Below are 15,200 nucleotides of genomic sequence, written 5' to 3'. Positions count from 1 at the left end.
CTATAGAACACTTATATACAACTATGATATAGAAGAATCAGAGAATGGAAAATCCAGGATGAAATGTAACAATATTATGAAAAGGAAAGTTGGCACTCACCATATAGCAGAGATGATGAGTTACAGATAGCCACAATAAAAAGACTGTCTTTTTGTTATGGCCATCAGTGAAAGAAAATATCCAAAATATGTTAACTTACTGACTTCTACATTCCAAAAACTAGCAATTATTCTTCTGACAAAAGAAACCAAACATTTTAGCAGGTCTACCATATGGGTTTTTCATTTTAAGTTTTCATCAATATGCACACCTAATAATTTTCTATGCCATTTATTATTTCTTGTTTTTACACTATGTTACTCATTCTGTAATTAACTCTCGGTACATATCTTTCCCATTCCAGCCTTTTAAAGTTAACACAACTGATAATGTCTGGTTCATTATACAGATTATATAATTCATAGTTGAATCTTCTCTTCTTCCACCTGTCCAAGAATGTACGTCAAGATATTTCTTTCAAATGTGCCAAGTTACATTGCACTGAATTTCATTACAGCACTCATGGTACATGTCCTTCCCATTCCAGCCTTTTAAAGTTCACGCAACTGATAATGTGTGGTTCATTATATAGATTATATAATAGTTGAATCTTCTCTTCTTCCACCACTCCAACAATGTATGTCAATATATTTCTTTCAAGTATGACAAGTTACATTTCACTGAATTTCATTAGAGCACATGTTTCAGCACTGTAGCTTAGCAGTGACCTAACTAAAACTCATTGGAAGGGGGATATTTCTGACAACACAAACTATGTGTACTGCATCCCATGTTGATGCTTCTTTTCTTGGCTTTACAATAATGCCTGTATCATCTGCAAATAGACTAATCTACCTCCGATTCAAATAAAATAGCTGATCATTATCATACAGCAATAAAAGTAGTGGGCCCATGATCAAACACTGTATGACTCCCATTGTAATTTCTCCCCATGCAGATGATATGGCATTATTTGTGTTACTTCACCAGTCTAATGTAACTTTCTGAATTCTATTTCTTAAATAAGAATTAAACTAGGCATTTGCTGAACTACATATTCACTAACAACTTAACTTCTAAAATTGAATATTATGACTGACACAATCAAGTGCCTTTGATAAGTCACAGAAGGTCCCAATTGGCGATGTTTCATCTTTCAAAGATTTTATTATCTACAAATATCTGACTCAATAGAACGGAATTTCTGAAATCCAAACTGTGGATGGCTAAGTATCCCAGTACTGCACAGGTGGATGATGATCCTGCAACCTCAAAAATTTTATAAAATGCTATAAAGAGTGACAATAGGTGGTAGTTATTGACATCTGTGGAGTTTATAGAGAGGTCTAACAACAGCATATTTCAATCTACCTGTGAAAAAATTCTGAGTTAATGATGCATTGCGTAAGTGACTAAGAACATTATACATTATAGGGCCACATCTTTTTAGTGTCTTATTGGAGACTTATCCACCCTGCATGAACTTTTACGATTTAGGGTCATGATGATCTGCTTTATTTGAGACAGGGATGTAAGATTAATTTTTAATTCACTAAATTTCCTCTGTGTTGCTTCTTCAGTGCACTGTTTTGCTTTCTCGTCTGAGATATTTGCCAAGTTTTGTTAGACATTTAAAAAAAGTAATAACTACAAACATCTGTTACACATGAACTTTCTTTTACAATGTTCCCATTCTCTTTAACTGAAATAATGTCATCTACTATAGCTTCTTTCCCTATTTCTCTTTTAACAATATTCCAGATTGATTTGATTTTATTATGTGATCTGTCAGCTGAAAAATAGACGTTCATACCTCAGGATTTTTTTTAAAACAATTTCTTAATATGTTACAGTATTTTTTATATTAAAAAGTATTTCTGCATCATTAGTTGTCATGAATATTCTGTAAAAGTCCTCTTTTCATTGTGAATACACTCTGATACCTGTAGTGAGCTAAGGTTTCCTTACTGACTTGCCATTATTACATTTAATTACCGAGACAAACTTATTAAGAAATATCTTGAATTTGATTTAGCATTAAGTTCGTTGTAAACTTCACGCCAGTCAATGTTCTTTCAGGATTATTTAAAATTGTCAGTAATTTAATCTTGAATCAGCTTCACAGTTTTCTTAAACTGTTTCTCAACTGTACATGGAGTTAAGTTATGTAATGGGACAAATTATACATTGTGATTTTGACAGTCAGTTTACCACCAGACAGGCGTGTGTCTCTTGAACTTCTGCTTGTTGAGCAACTAACATATCTATAAAATAACTAGACATCTATAAAGATACTACTACTGTGAGAAACTTGAGAAGGGGAAGCTATGACTAATACCAAATTATAAGTGGCTAAAAGCATTTCTAGATCATTTTTTTCTTTCACATTCCTTCCAGAAATTAACATTAAAATCAAACACAGATTAATAACCCCTTCTTTCTGCCTGACATCAAAATTTTTCATGAAAATTTATGTTACCCAATGGAGACCTGTCCATTGTGCATTTCCCAATATTAACTCACAAGCACATGCTTCTATACACTTGATCTATACAGAATTTATTAACTTCTACATTTTTATATTTACATCCTTTTTTATGATTGTGACAACTTGCCTGTTTTCCTTATGGACCTACCTGAATATGCAGGTAACTTATAAGCCCTTACAATAAGATTTTCTATCCTTGTGTTATATAGCATTCAGACAGGCAGACGACATTAATTTATTCCAAATTACTAAGATCTTGCAAGCAAATTAAAAATTCCATTACTTTACTTTTTACTCCAAAATATTATTATAAGGTGAACTGGGAGTCTCTGTCAGTTTAATTTCCTTTAATGCTGTCTGCCTGAATTCTGAATCTGACCAATTTTAGTGTATCTGATCCCATAACTACGGGGAATAACTTTTGTGTGCTGGTGCCCCCATCCCCTTACGTTTCCTACTAACAGATCTGCTAACTTTTCCTTACCTCCTATTCAGGTGCGGGTCACGAGACACATGTTCCTATCTTCTTACATCAACTGCTGGAAAAGCTCCAGTATGAGATTCTGCACTCATCCGAAGGACACTTTTCAGTTCCATGTTCACTTTACAGCAGAATTAACCGGGTCTGGACTTGGTGCCGCAGAACCTCCACAAACTAACCCTTGTGTGCTCAATAGCTGTTATTATTTTGTCCAGACCACACCTAATAACATATTGGTCAGTTTTGATGATTTTCTCATTGGAAGAGAATATTTTCAAGAATCACAAGCCATGTGCCAGTACTGGGTTCCATCATTTCTTTTCTTTTCAATATGTGCTGACCCATGAGGCACAAAAATGACAAAATACTACCTCCCACCATAATAATTCACATAACACTACATTCAGGCATTTGAGAATTACCTCCCAGCAACCATCTGTATCCTGCATACAAACGTGTGAACTTTTCAGGGCAGCTACCAAATACTAGATCAAAGAAAATATTAAGGAAAGGCTTCATTATACTGTATTTTGATGTCAGTGTGATATTAAAAATAATGTTAGTAATGAAGTATAAAGAAAACCATCAGAAGCAATTTCACTTTCCCATCTTACAATATAGCTGGGATCACTAGTGACCCTACAGATTATATTAACTAAGATACTGCTGAATGGCACTACAAGTTGCATTCCATTGCTGACCTCCTATAGTCTTCAGCACCACATTTCGAAAGCTTCTATTCTCTTCTATTTATCATCCATGTTTCACTTCCACCAAATCAAATTAACTTTCAAAAAGAAATTGTTGCATTACATCAATTTGATCCAGGTCTTCCACAATATGAAGGTTGTATTATGGATCTACAGTGTACACTTTTCTAAGCTTCCCCACGGTAGCTTTTTATGATAATCCAGTTCTTACAACTTACCTAGCACGGTTCATGTTCTCTACAGTTCTAGTATCTTGTTCCTTACCAACAAGAACTGCCCAAACCAAGCCTACAGTAGATTGCAATCAAACCTCATTCAGCCAAGAACAGTCACCATCCATACTATGGTCAACTGTTGTCAAAACTCATTAATCAAAAACAGTGTCACTTGTCAAAGAACACATTTCCTAATTCAGATGCAGATACCTTGGTAAATTAAATTAGTGTGCTGGAAGTGAATTCAAGGACAGATACTTAATTATTATTTGAACCATCCTAGCACAGCACACAACTTGACCCTAAAGCTTCAGTAACATTTAGAAAGTAAACCAAACCAATACAATGTTTAATATGGAACTAACATTTTCATAATGTTTCTTGACCAGACAGTTTTTTGTTTTATTTAAAGATGCGTGTTAAGTGATAATGCTGTAATATTATATGATTTTTTACAAATACATTCAGATTTAAAAAACAATTACTTTATATATTTCTAGTGAGCAACATGAGCAACTTTGTATTCATTTTTCCTTGGTTTCTGTTTAAATGAACAGATACCTGCTGTTGTTTTACTTCTTATATCTTCTATTAACTTCCATTACTCTTGCTGATGCTAGCACTGGTTGGAGTTAGTCTTTCATTGAATTTTAAACTTCACAAGGTCTTTCATGGTCATTTTTACTCCTGCAACTGTGTACTAGATGTGCTGCACATTTCAATACCATGCTACTAATCCTCTCATTCACCCACAATATTGCTTTAATTCCATGAAAAGATCCATTCTTTATTATGTTGTCAATTGTTCTCATTAATATCAACCTCTCTCTCTCTCACACACACACACACTCACACTCTCTCTTCAAATTTTCACACCCACGAAAGAATGTGGAGTTGCAGCTACGGTCTATGAACAAAATATGGTATTACCTCTAACTGCCTGGGTGGAAGCTGGCCAATATTCTACATCTTTCTTACTATCTAAAATTGTACTCAAAACCTTTGTCAACACAAGTGTTTCTACGTTGAATAATCTTCTGTCTTTGTGCATGTGTGATGCATATGCATGGGCATACCGCTCCAGCTTTCCTGCATAAGAAAATGTAAAATCAGTAAGTACATTGGAAAAGTAGGAATTGAGAAATACATTTATCAACTGTGATTAATCAGCTGCTGTCACCTATGTGAGTCAACTAGCTGAATCCCACAGTGTCTTTTCTACACTTATATCTCCCCCTTATTTACGCTCAAGAACATTTGACTAATAGCTCAATGATTTCTTAACTATCTTCACAATATTCAGAATAGGTCAAAACAAAATACATTTAATATTAATATGACAATAAAATGAAACATTTTCTTTGTAATTCTTACTTGTGCACTACTTTAAATAAGTAACTTGACTCTTTGGCTTTCTGTAACAGATAGTCAACTAACTTACAAAGACAAAAGTAGAATTTAAATCTTAGATTAATTCAAAAAATTATTATTCTATCATAACATGAGATTTCTGAGATTTTCTTGATGTAGTCTGCCTGCTTTAGCTGGGTGGTAACATGCTTGCCTCCCATGCAAGTGGGTTCAGGTTCGATTCCCGACCAGGTTGGAAATTTTCTCTGCTCGAGAACTGGGGGTTGTGATTTGTCATAATCATTTTATCCTCATCACCAGTGCACAAATTCCCCAATGTGGCATTGACTGAAATAGGACTTGCACTTGATGGCCAAACTTCCCTGGATGGCATCTCATGGCCAGCAATGCCAAACACTCATTTCATTTTTTTCTTCTTGACATAATTGTTTTATAGTGTGGTTTCAGTTTCCAAATAAGCTGATGATTCTGTTTTTGCACACAAGACTTTTAGAAATGATCCAACTGTCTTCTTCAGATGTAGCAAACAGTGCTCTTACATGCCCCCATAGCTGAACTACAACCAAATCATGTATCATTGTTGATTTGTGCCCCCACTCACAGCTAAGTTTGATTGACAATCCTAGTACACTGTATGGTATACAGTTGTTCATCTTCACCTGTGTCATCATTCTCTGTATAACATATTTCTTTAGTTCTTTCTGGCTCTGGTAGATAAAATGGTTGGTAATGCATTAATGAACTGAGTGCTGGATACTAAGTGTGGCTTAGATTGATCTCCCGTTTCTGTTTGCAAGGCTTTTTAACTTCTTTAACTTCATTGATTTCATTATTATAGGGCCCAAAAAACTTGGAGCTAGTACCAAGATTCTGTCTTCTAATGTCTAATTTCAAGATCATATGCTGGACACTGCATGTCAGTTGCTGATTTGTTGGGCTATTTCAGTGGGTATGTTGCTGATGTTCCTGGTATGTCTCCTAAAATGTTCTAATGGCCTGTCCCAAATCAAAAGTATCTGGATACCCCTTTGTAATTGGACACTGATCACTAGATGTCACCAGAAGTGAGCCCATCAGTATAAAAGGAGGCAGGGAATATTGCATTGTCAGTAGAAAAGCAATAACACCAGAATGAGTTGGTCAGGAGAGCTCAGTGACATCAAACTTGGACTAGTTGTTGCATATCACCTAAGTAGCAAATCCATCAGTAATCATTGAAGTTAGAGGTTAGAGATTCTGGAAAGTTAACAGAGGCAGATTTGAGGACAGCAGGAGTGGATCACTGTTAGATGGAGCAGTGAACTGAGTCCAACAGGGTTCGACATTGGTTTTGGGTTGAGTCTGATTGGTAGGGTTGGTGGTGAAAAAGTGTTCCCACTGCAGGGCCTGGGAGAAATAGAAAAGGTCTTTAACAAGTCCAACATGACTGAATTTGGGACCGGGGCAACAGGGCTGATACTGATACTTCTATTGGACTAAGGATTTTGAAGGAAGGGTTCACGACTGTGTTTTGTGTCTGTTTAGGATTCTGTACTCTGTTTAGTGGTGGGAGAGAGTTTTTGGGGATGTAAATGTAGTAGGTCTGCAAGGTTTGACAGCTATGAGGCAATGCGGGGTCATTTTGGAGGCTGTTCTAGAGGTGATGGACAGAGTACAAGGTGCACCGGTTGAAGAGTTTTTTGAGGTGGGGTGTTGTGCATGCTGCTCTAGATCACAAAGAGCAAGAGATTCAATGTGTGAGATGGAATACAGGAATTTGGGATTGCACAGCAGGAGAATTTTATGTATGGGCAGGAGGTACTGCAAGGACGTTTGGACCTGATTTACATGGTTTTGCAGGACTATATTGGTGAGGGTTCAGGATTGGCACAATCTGAATAAATCGAGGTCATTGTGGAAGAATAGGTTGCAGCCAGAGATGGATAATGTGATGATAAGGCCATTAGTGAACCAGGCAACAATGCAGAAACAGTATGTGGGATTGAGTTCTAGCTAAAGATAAGGAAATTTTTCTGTATTGGTGCTGAGTCGCAGACAAGTACAACAAAAAGATTGCTAAACAAGTAAGCTTTTGGCCAAAAGGCTTTCTTCTGAATTACACACACACACACAACCAATGTCTCTGGCTGTCGAGGTGACACTGCAAGCATCCATAAAATTCACCTGCTGTGCAAACCCAAATTCCTGTATCCCATCTCACTTATTGAATCTCTTGCTCTACATGAACTAGAGCAGCATGGACAACATCACCTAAAAAGTGTCTCCAACCTGTCCACATCCTGCCTTGGACTACAATTATTCAATTATCCACCACCTCTAGAACAGTTCTTAGGTTAGTTAGGTTTAAATAGTTCAAAGTTCTAGGGGACTGATGACCTCAGATGTTAAGTCCCATACTGCTCAGAGCCATTTTTGAACTTTACCTAATTTTGTATTGTAGCCTCAGTTGGTCAAGCCTCAGAATGAAACAATCAATTCCAAACTAGTTGCCAAAATATATGTTTAGCAACTGTGACATATTTGAAATAAAATCAACATATAAAGAACTTATAAAATTTACTTAATGTGACTTGAAAAACTATGACTGCATTGTTAACCATTGTGATAATTGTGCCAGTGATGATAAACTGTCGGAATTTTTGAAACAAAAATTAGTTTACCAAGGTGCTGATGACGAAACTGGGTACAGCCAGCGGATTAGCACAGATTATCAGACAGGACTGGTAAAGCTGTTTGCAATTGCTGATGAATACAGAGACATGCTGGTAACAAACTTACAGGCACTTAAATTGCACTCATTTGTAACCAAATATAAGACAAGGTTCCTAAAAAACCTGAAAGGAAATCTAACCTCAAAAAAGCAATTATGTTAATGGACTTTGCTGAAAACCACAGTTTTGTAATTCAAGGAGAAATCCAGAGTTATCACTGAACAAGAAACAGCTGTACAATACATCCTGTTTGTGTTTATGTGGCAAATTTGGAAAACAAATTGGTAAAAATAAACCACAGCTTTGTAAGTGATGAAATGAAGACGATGTAGGATTTTGCCCAGAAAGAAATTGTTAAACAAATTGTTAAACAGTTGGCTGGCAACTATACACATGTCAAGAAAATGCATTATTTAAGTGATGGATGCGCTGCTCAATACTAAAAAAGTAAAAGCCTTAAAATGTGTGAAACATAAAAATGGTTTTTCTACAGATGCTGAACATTTCTTGTTTTGCTACTAGCTGAAAAATCTGTGTGCGACGGTTTGGGATGAAGCATAAAATGTATGCCGAGAAAAGCTGGTCTTCGACTAGAGGATGCTGTACAAATACACTCCTGGAAATTGAAATAAGAACACCGTGAATTCATTGTCCCAGGAAGGGGAAACTTTATTGACACATTCCTGGGGTCAGATACATCACATGATCACACTGACAGAACCACAGGCACATAGACACAGGCAACAGAGCATGCACAATGTCAGCACTAGTACAGTGTATATCCACATTTCACAGCAATGCAGGCTGCTATTCTCCCATGGAGACGATCGTAGAGATGCTGGATGTAGTCCTGTGGAACGGCTTGCCATGCCATTTCCACCTGGCGCCTCAGTTGGACCAGCGTTCGTGCTGGACGTGCAGACCGCGTGAGACGACGCTTCATCCAGTCCCAAACATGCTCAATGGGGGACAGATCCGGAGATCATGCTGGCCAGGGTAGTTGACTTACACCTTCTAGAGCACGTTGGGTGGCACGGGATACATGCGGACGTGCATTGTCCTGTTGGAACAGCAAGTTCCCTTGCCGGTCTAGGCGGGCTGCACGATGTTGGGGCGTGAGCGGAAGATGGCCTAACGGTGTGCAGGACCGTAGCCCAGCTTCATGGAGATGGTTGCGAATGGTCCTCGCCGATACCCCAGGAGCAACAGTGTCCCTAATTTGCTGGGAAGTGGCGGTGCGGTCCCCTACGGCACTGCGTAGGATCCTACGGTCTTGGCGTGCATCTGTGCGTCGCTGCGGTCTGGTCCCAGGTTGACGGGCACGTGCACCTTCCGCCGACCACTGGCGACAACATCGATGTACTGTGGAGACCTCACGGCCCACGTGTTGAGCAATTTGGCAGTACGTTCACCCGGCCTCCCGCATGCCCACTATACTCCTTCATTCAAATTCCGTCAACTGCACATACGGTTCACGTCCACGCTGTCGCGGCAAGCTACCAGTGTTAAAGACTGTGATGGAGCTCCGTATGCCACGACAAACTGGCTGACACTGACGGCAGCAGTGCACAAATGCTGCGCAGCTAGTGTCATTCGACAGCCAACACCGCAGTTCCTGGTGTGTCCGCTGTGCCGTGTGTGTGATCATTGCTTGCACAGCCCTTTCGCAGTGTCCGGAGCAAGTATGGTGGGTCTAACACACCGGTGTCAATGTGTTCTTTTTTCCATTTCCAGGAGTGTAATATTTGGTGTTTATGATTTTCTGCAAGCTAATGCTGGTGTGTGTCGTGTGTTCCGTTTGTGTGTGTGTGTGTGTGTGTGTGTGTGTGTGTGTGTGTGTGTGTGTGAGAGAGAGAGAGAGAGAGAGAGAGAGAGAGACCAAGCATGCACGCACCTATGTGTGTGTCCCCTCCCTAGAGAAAATCAGCGTAGATTTGCTATGCAAGGACCTCATGGAGGAATTTTTGACAATCCAGACAATATCTTGTACCAGGAATTTTCACAGTTATAAACCACCTTCCTGTCATCATTAAAAATTAGAAGAGTGATTTGATCTGAAAAATCTCTCTTGACTTTCTCTTCAATGAAAATGCCATCCAATGGACATGCACCATCCGCAACAAAACTCTTCTTGTATTAGCTATAAATATTGGCAAGCTGTACTTTGCTTTTATCAGGAATGTGTGGGAATGAAGAAGGAGATGCTGAACTACATTTTCCCTATCCATCTGGACCAGTAGTTTCATTCGTTTGGCCTGAGAAGCAAGTTGATTTCTGCCTTTGGAAAACATTTTATGCACTGTTGAAGCACATTAAAAAGAATGTATTACTTTCAGAAAAGGATATAAATTTAACAGAATGATTCGTCACACTGGAGACACACAAATAAAGCTTTCCTTGAGAACTCCATGGATCTTCACTGCTGAACATGTAGATTTTTGATTTAAACATTTGCCTTTCTAGAAAAATTTTTATTTGAATATGTTTATTTGATATCCCCAAAATAAAGTTAATATTACTAATGGAAGTATTTCAGTTAAAATTATAATTTTTTGCTCTGTATTTTTATAGTTTTAACAAAACATGGGGCACATAAACAAAAGCTTATCAGTCTACATAATGTGTTTTAAGTGACCTTCTGAATAATACAGGGTGTTTCAAAAATGACCGGTATATTTGAAACGACAATACAAACTAAACGAGCAGCAATAGAAATACACTGTTTGTTGCAATATGCTTGGGACAACAGTACATTTTCAGGCAGACAAACTTTCAAATTACAGTAGTTACAATTGTCAACAACAGATGGTGCTGCGGTCTGGGAAACTCTATAGTACGATATTTTCCACATATCCACCATGCGTAGCAATAATATGGCGGAGTCTCTGAATGAAATTACCCGAAACCTTTGACAATGTGTCTGGCGGAATGGCTTCACATGCAGATGAGATGTACTGCTTCAGCTGTTCAATTGTTTCTGGATTCTGGCGGTACACCTGGTCTTTCAAGTGTCCCCACAGAAAGAAGTCACAGGGGTTCATGTCTGGCGAATAGGGAGGCCAATCCACGCTGCCTCTTGTATGTTTCGGATAGCCCAAAGCAATCACACGATCATCGAAATATTCATTCAGGAAATTAAAGACGTCGGCCGTGCGATGTGGCCGGGCACCATCTTGCATAAACCACGAGGTGTTCGCAGTGTCGTCTAAGGCAGTTTGTACCGCCACAAATTCACGAAGAATGTCCAGATAGCGTGATGCACTAATCGTTTCGGATCTGAAAAATGGGCCAATGATTCCTTTGGAAGAAATGGCGGCCCAGACCAGTACTTTTTGAGGATGCAGGGACGATGGGACTGCAACATGGGGCTTTTCGGTTCCCCATATGCGCCAGTTCTGTTTATGGACGAAGCCGTCCAGGTAAAAATAAGCTTCGTCAGTAAACCAAATGCTGCCCACATGCATATCGCCGTCATCAATCCTGTGCACTATATCGTTAGCGAATGTCTCTCGTGCAGCAATGGTAGCGGTGCTGAGGGGTTGCAGCGTTTGAATTTTGTATGGATAGAGGTGTAAACTCTGGCGCATGAGATGATACGTGGACGTTGGCGTCATTTGGACCACAGCTGCAACACGGCGAACGGAAACCCGAGGCCGCTGTTGGATCACCTGCTGCACTAGCTGCGCGTTGCCCTCTGTGGTTGCCATACGCGGTCGCCCTATCTTTCCAGCGCGTTCATCCGTCACATTCCCAGTCCGTTGAAATTTTTCAAACAGATCCTTTATTGTATCGCTTTTCGGTCCTTTGGTTACATTAAACCTCCGTTGAAAACTTGTTGCAACAACACTGTGTTCTAGGCGGTGGAATTCCAACACCAGAAAAATCCTCTGTTCTAAGGAATAAACCATGTTGTCCACAGCACACTTGCACATTGTGAACAGCACACGCTTACAGCAGAAAGACGATGTACAGAATGACGCACCCACAGACTGCGTTGTCTTCTATATCTTTCACATCGATTGCAGCGCCATCTGTTGTTGAAAATTGTAACTACTCTAATTTCGAAAGTTTGTCTGCCTGAAAATGTACTATTGTCCCAAGCATATTGCAACAAACAGTGTATTTCTATCGCTGCTCGTTTAGTTTTTATTGCCGTTTCAAATATACCGGTCATTTTTGAAACACCCTGTATGAAATAATTTAATATGGGGGATGAAAATCCCATGTCTGTCAAACCCATATTGTTTGTGTTTGTAATCATATCATATGGGTGTCTCATTCAAAAAAACAGTCTGCTAACAGTGCACACTGTCTGAAAGTGTCTTGCATGTTTACAAAATCATTGTTTGGGCCGTAACAATTCAGTTAATTTTCTTTATTCCCAAAAGTTGAGCACAGTTATTAAACAATTCTTTGTCATAAAATTACAGAGTTTTTCTGGCATCTGGAAAAATATGCCAGTGGTGTGTTGAAAATAAGCTAAATCATGATTTTTCCCCTAAAGGAATGCAATACAATTGGGAACCTTCAGCCAATGCATTTATGTATGCATTTTCAAAACTTTACCATTTCCCCCCCCCCCCCTCAAAAATGGCATAAAATGTGGAAGAAAATTTAGACTGCTTATTACCAAGGCACAAGTAACCTGTAAAAAAATATTATGAAAGTATTAGGTAGTGGTGCCTGGACTTGATGAATTTACTTGGAATGACTTCTTTACCACCACAGCAAAAATGCTCCACAGCTTGATTATAAAATGTCAGCAATAGACGCAATCACAAAACATGTCAGTCAAGTTGAGTCTTTGTTTCAGGTATTAGCTGACATTGGGGAACATTTTACAACAGTTCACATAATGGCTAAAATTTTTGGAAGTCTGCCAGGAAATTTGGCACTGTTTTGACTTCCACATTATTGAAAGAGGAACAAAAACTTTTAGAATGTGACAGAAAATTAACAGGCTTCACACCAAATAAATTTAATCCAAAGACAATGAATTGTCTAACATGGCCAATAGAAAAGATGTTGAATATTATTAGTGTCAGTCACAAATGGGGACATTTTAAAACTGAGTGCAGAAAACTATAAACAAAACTCAACATGATGACTTCTGAGCACCGGGCTCTGAATGCAGGACAAGTGATTGTTGTTACTCCAGGCTGCAAAATATTTGGTTAGCTGATAGCGCAGCATCAAACCATATCAAGTCACACAAAGATTGGTTCACTCTTTTAAGCCAGTTCAGTGTTCGAACTGGAGATAACTTGACTGATGAAGCAGAAAACATTGGATCCATTGAAATACCATCATTAGCTGAAAGAAAATAGCAACCTCACACTTTGGAAAATACATTGTACATTCATAAGCTAGAGAAAAATTCATATTCACTGGGAACATTCACAAAAAGAGGAATTAAATTTATTTTTGCTGGCAAGAGAATGGAAGAATACTCAAGCACCTGTCCTATAGTCCTGATCTACCCTGTGTGATTAACATGTTTCGGTCCCTTAAAGGGGTCCTTGAAAGGCTGACAATTCGTATCAGATGAGGATGTGCTGCAGGCAGTTATGGAGTTCTTCACACAGCAGGAGACAGTGTCTCATCAAGTGGGTATTTTCAAGCTAGTGTGTTTGTGGGATGTTTACCCCAATGCTCATGCCAATCTCACCTCATTGGCATTCCGATTCTGGACCGTACGGCTTCCGAATGGAAACTTTTGATTGCCTCTTGGTTTTTTTTTTTTAATTTATTTTAATTATTTATTTTGTTGGAAGGGGGAAACAGCAAGAAAAAGATTCAAGAAGGGTCTGAAATTATCTGTAAAGTTTGTTTGGATTTGCTAAGCACTCTGGCTCTCAAATACTAAATGAATATAGTATGGGCAATTTGCAACCCATAAGTTACATTTCCTCAACGCTTATGAACAGTTTCTGACTTTAATAGTTGACTTGTGTTAAACCTTTAATCTGATTAGATTACAACATTGTTTTAAATTTTTAAAATCAGGTAATAATCATATGAAATACTGAAAAACAATTTTTTGCCTCTTAAAGCCCTTAGATAGGCAACCTTTAACTGGTACTAGGTGACTTGGTAACCATTTTAGCCATTTAGAACCTTAAAGAGTCGAATGTCTTTTGAAAACTTAGTATCATGCTATTTAGTTGTTTACCTGCATCTACTGTTTGAAAGTCTTCAAGTGTAAATAGAGCAGGCTGTTTTCTTACAAGACGTTTTTCTTTAACTCATGCTGATTTATTTGAGAGAAGCTCCCCCCCCCCCCCCCCCCCCCTCCCCCAAATATGCTCTACAACCCTGAACACATGAAAATTAGAAATACTGGACTGTTATTTTGTCCATATGGTCTTTTAGCTTCTTTTGTTGACAGAATTGACCTGTGCTCCTTCTCTGCAAAAGAGATCCTGGATGAGCTGGTAAAAGCATATACAATTTAAAATTTAACTGGAATTCTGCCATGGTGTGGCACACTGTTTGCTTAAAGTAGTTTTAATTGTTTTCAGAATGGGAGGTGCTTACTTTAATACCTCTCATTTATAGCTGTGTTTGGCAGTCAAACATTGGTGTGGCAGCATCTTCATGAATGGATACACTTTAAATGTGGAATTTAATATTTCTGATATTGTCCGATTTAATATCAGGCTATCACTAAAAGTTGGACGAAAGGTCTAGATCCGCACATTCACTTTGGTATTTATCCATACATTCACTTTACGTATGACCATATATACCTAGGATTTTCTGATAGACCCTTCCCCAGGCTCTGACCGTGTGAATTATTGTAGGCTTCACACCCAGATTTTCTTATGGATGCATAAGTCACTATTAAGCTATCTCTATCAGTTTCCTTGCATCCTCCTTTGAAGTGTGAGTGTAGCAGTCCATGTATCTGCAACATTCTCCTAATGGTGCCATTAAACCAAAGTTTTCTTTGTTATCTTTGATGCTTCATAAGCATTTATCTAGACCACTGTTTATAATATTTTTATCTTTAGCCACAGCCATGGATTTGAGCCACATTTTGTCAGTTGTCTTTTTTACGAGGTTTTTGGTAACTGTCCATAGTTGTTCATCGTTCTCAATATCTGCAGATATGTAAAACATTTTCAGTTTGCTATTTTTTGTAATTCCTGAAAGTCTTATGCTGTGAGGGCAACTAGGAGAGC

At 38.5% G+C, this 15,200-nt stretch overlaps 1 protein-coding gene across 5 annotated transcripts in view; it reads right to left on the bottom strand.

Annotated features, from left to right (window-relative positions):
* Positions 1-15,200, bottom strand: part of LOC126272915 (uncharacterized) — a 211,172-nt gene that overhangs the window by 72,387 nt on the left and 123,585 nt on the right. For all 5 annotated transcript variants that reach the window (XM_049976200.1, XM_049976201.1, XM_049976203.1 and 2 more), the window contains one exon: positions 4,865-5,023. In XM_049976200.1, coding sequence (XP_049832157.1) covers positions 4,865-5,023 — 159 coding nt within the window. The remainder of the gene's footprint in view (positions 1-4,864; positions 5,024-15,200) is intronic.

Source organism: Schistocerca gregaria, chromosome 5, assembly GCF_023897955.1.
Source record: "Schistocerca gregaria isolate iqSchGreg1 chromosome 5, iqSchGreg1.2, whole genome shotgun sequence".
NCBI classification, from domain to species: Eukaryota; Metazoa; Arthropoda; class Insecta; order Orthoptera; family Acrididae; genus Schistocerca; species Schistocerca gregaria.
Note: the sequence above shows the minus strand (reverse complement) of the source record. Positions and strands in the feature narration are given on the sequence as shown.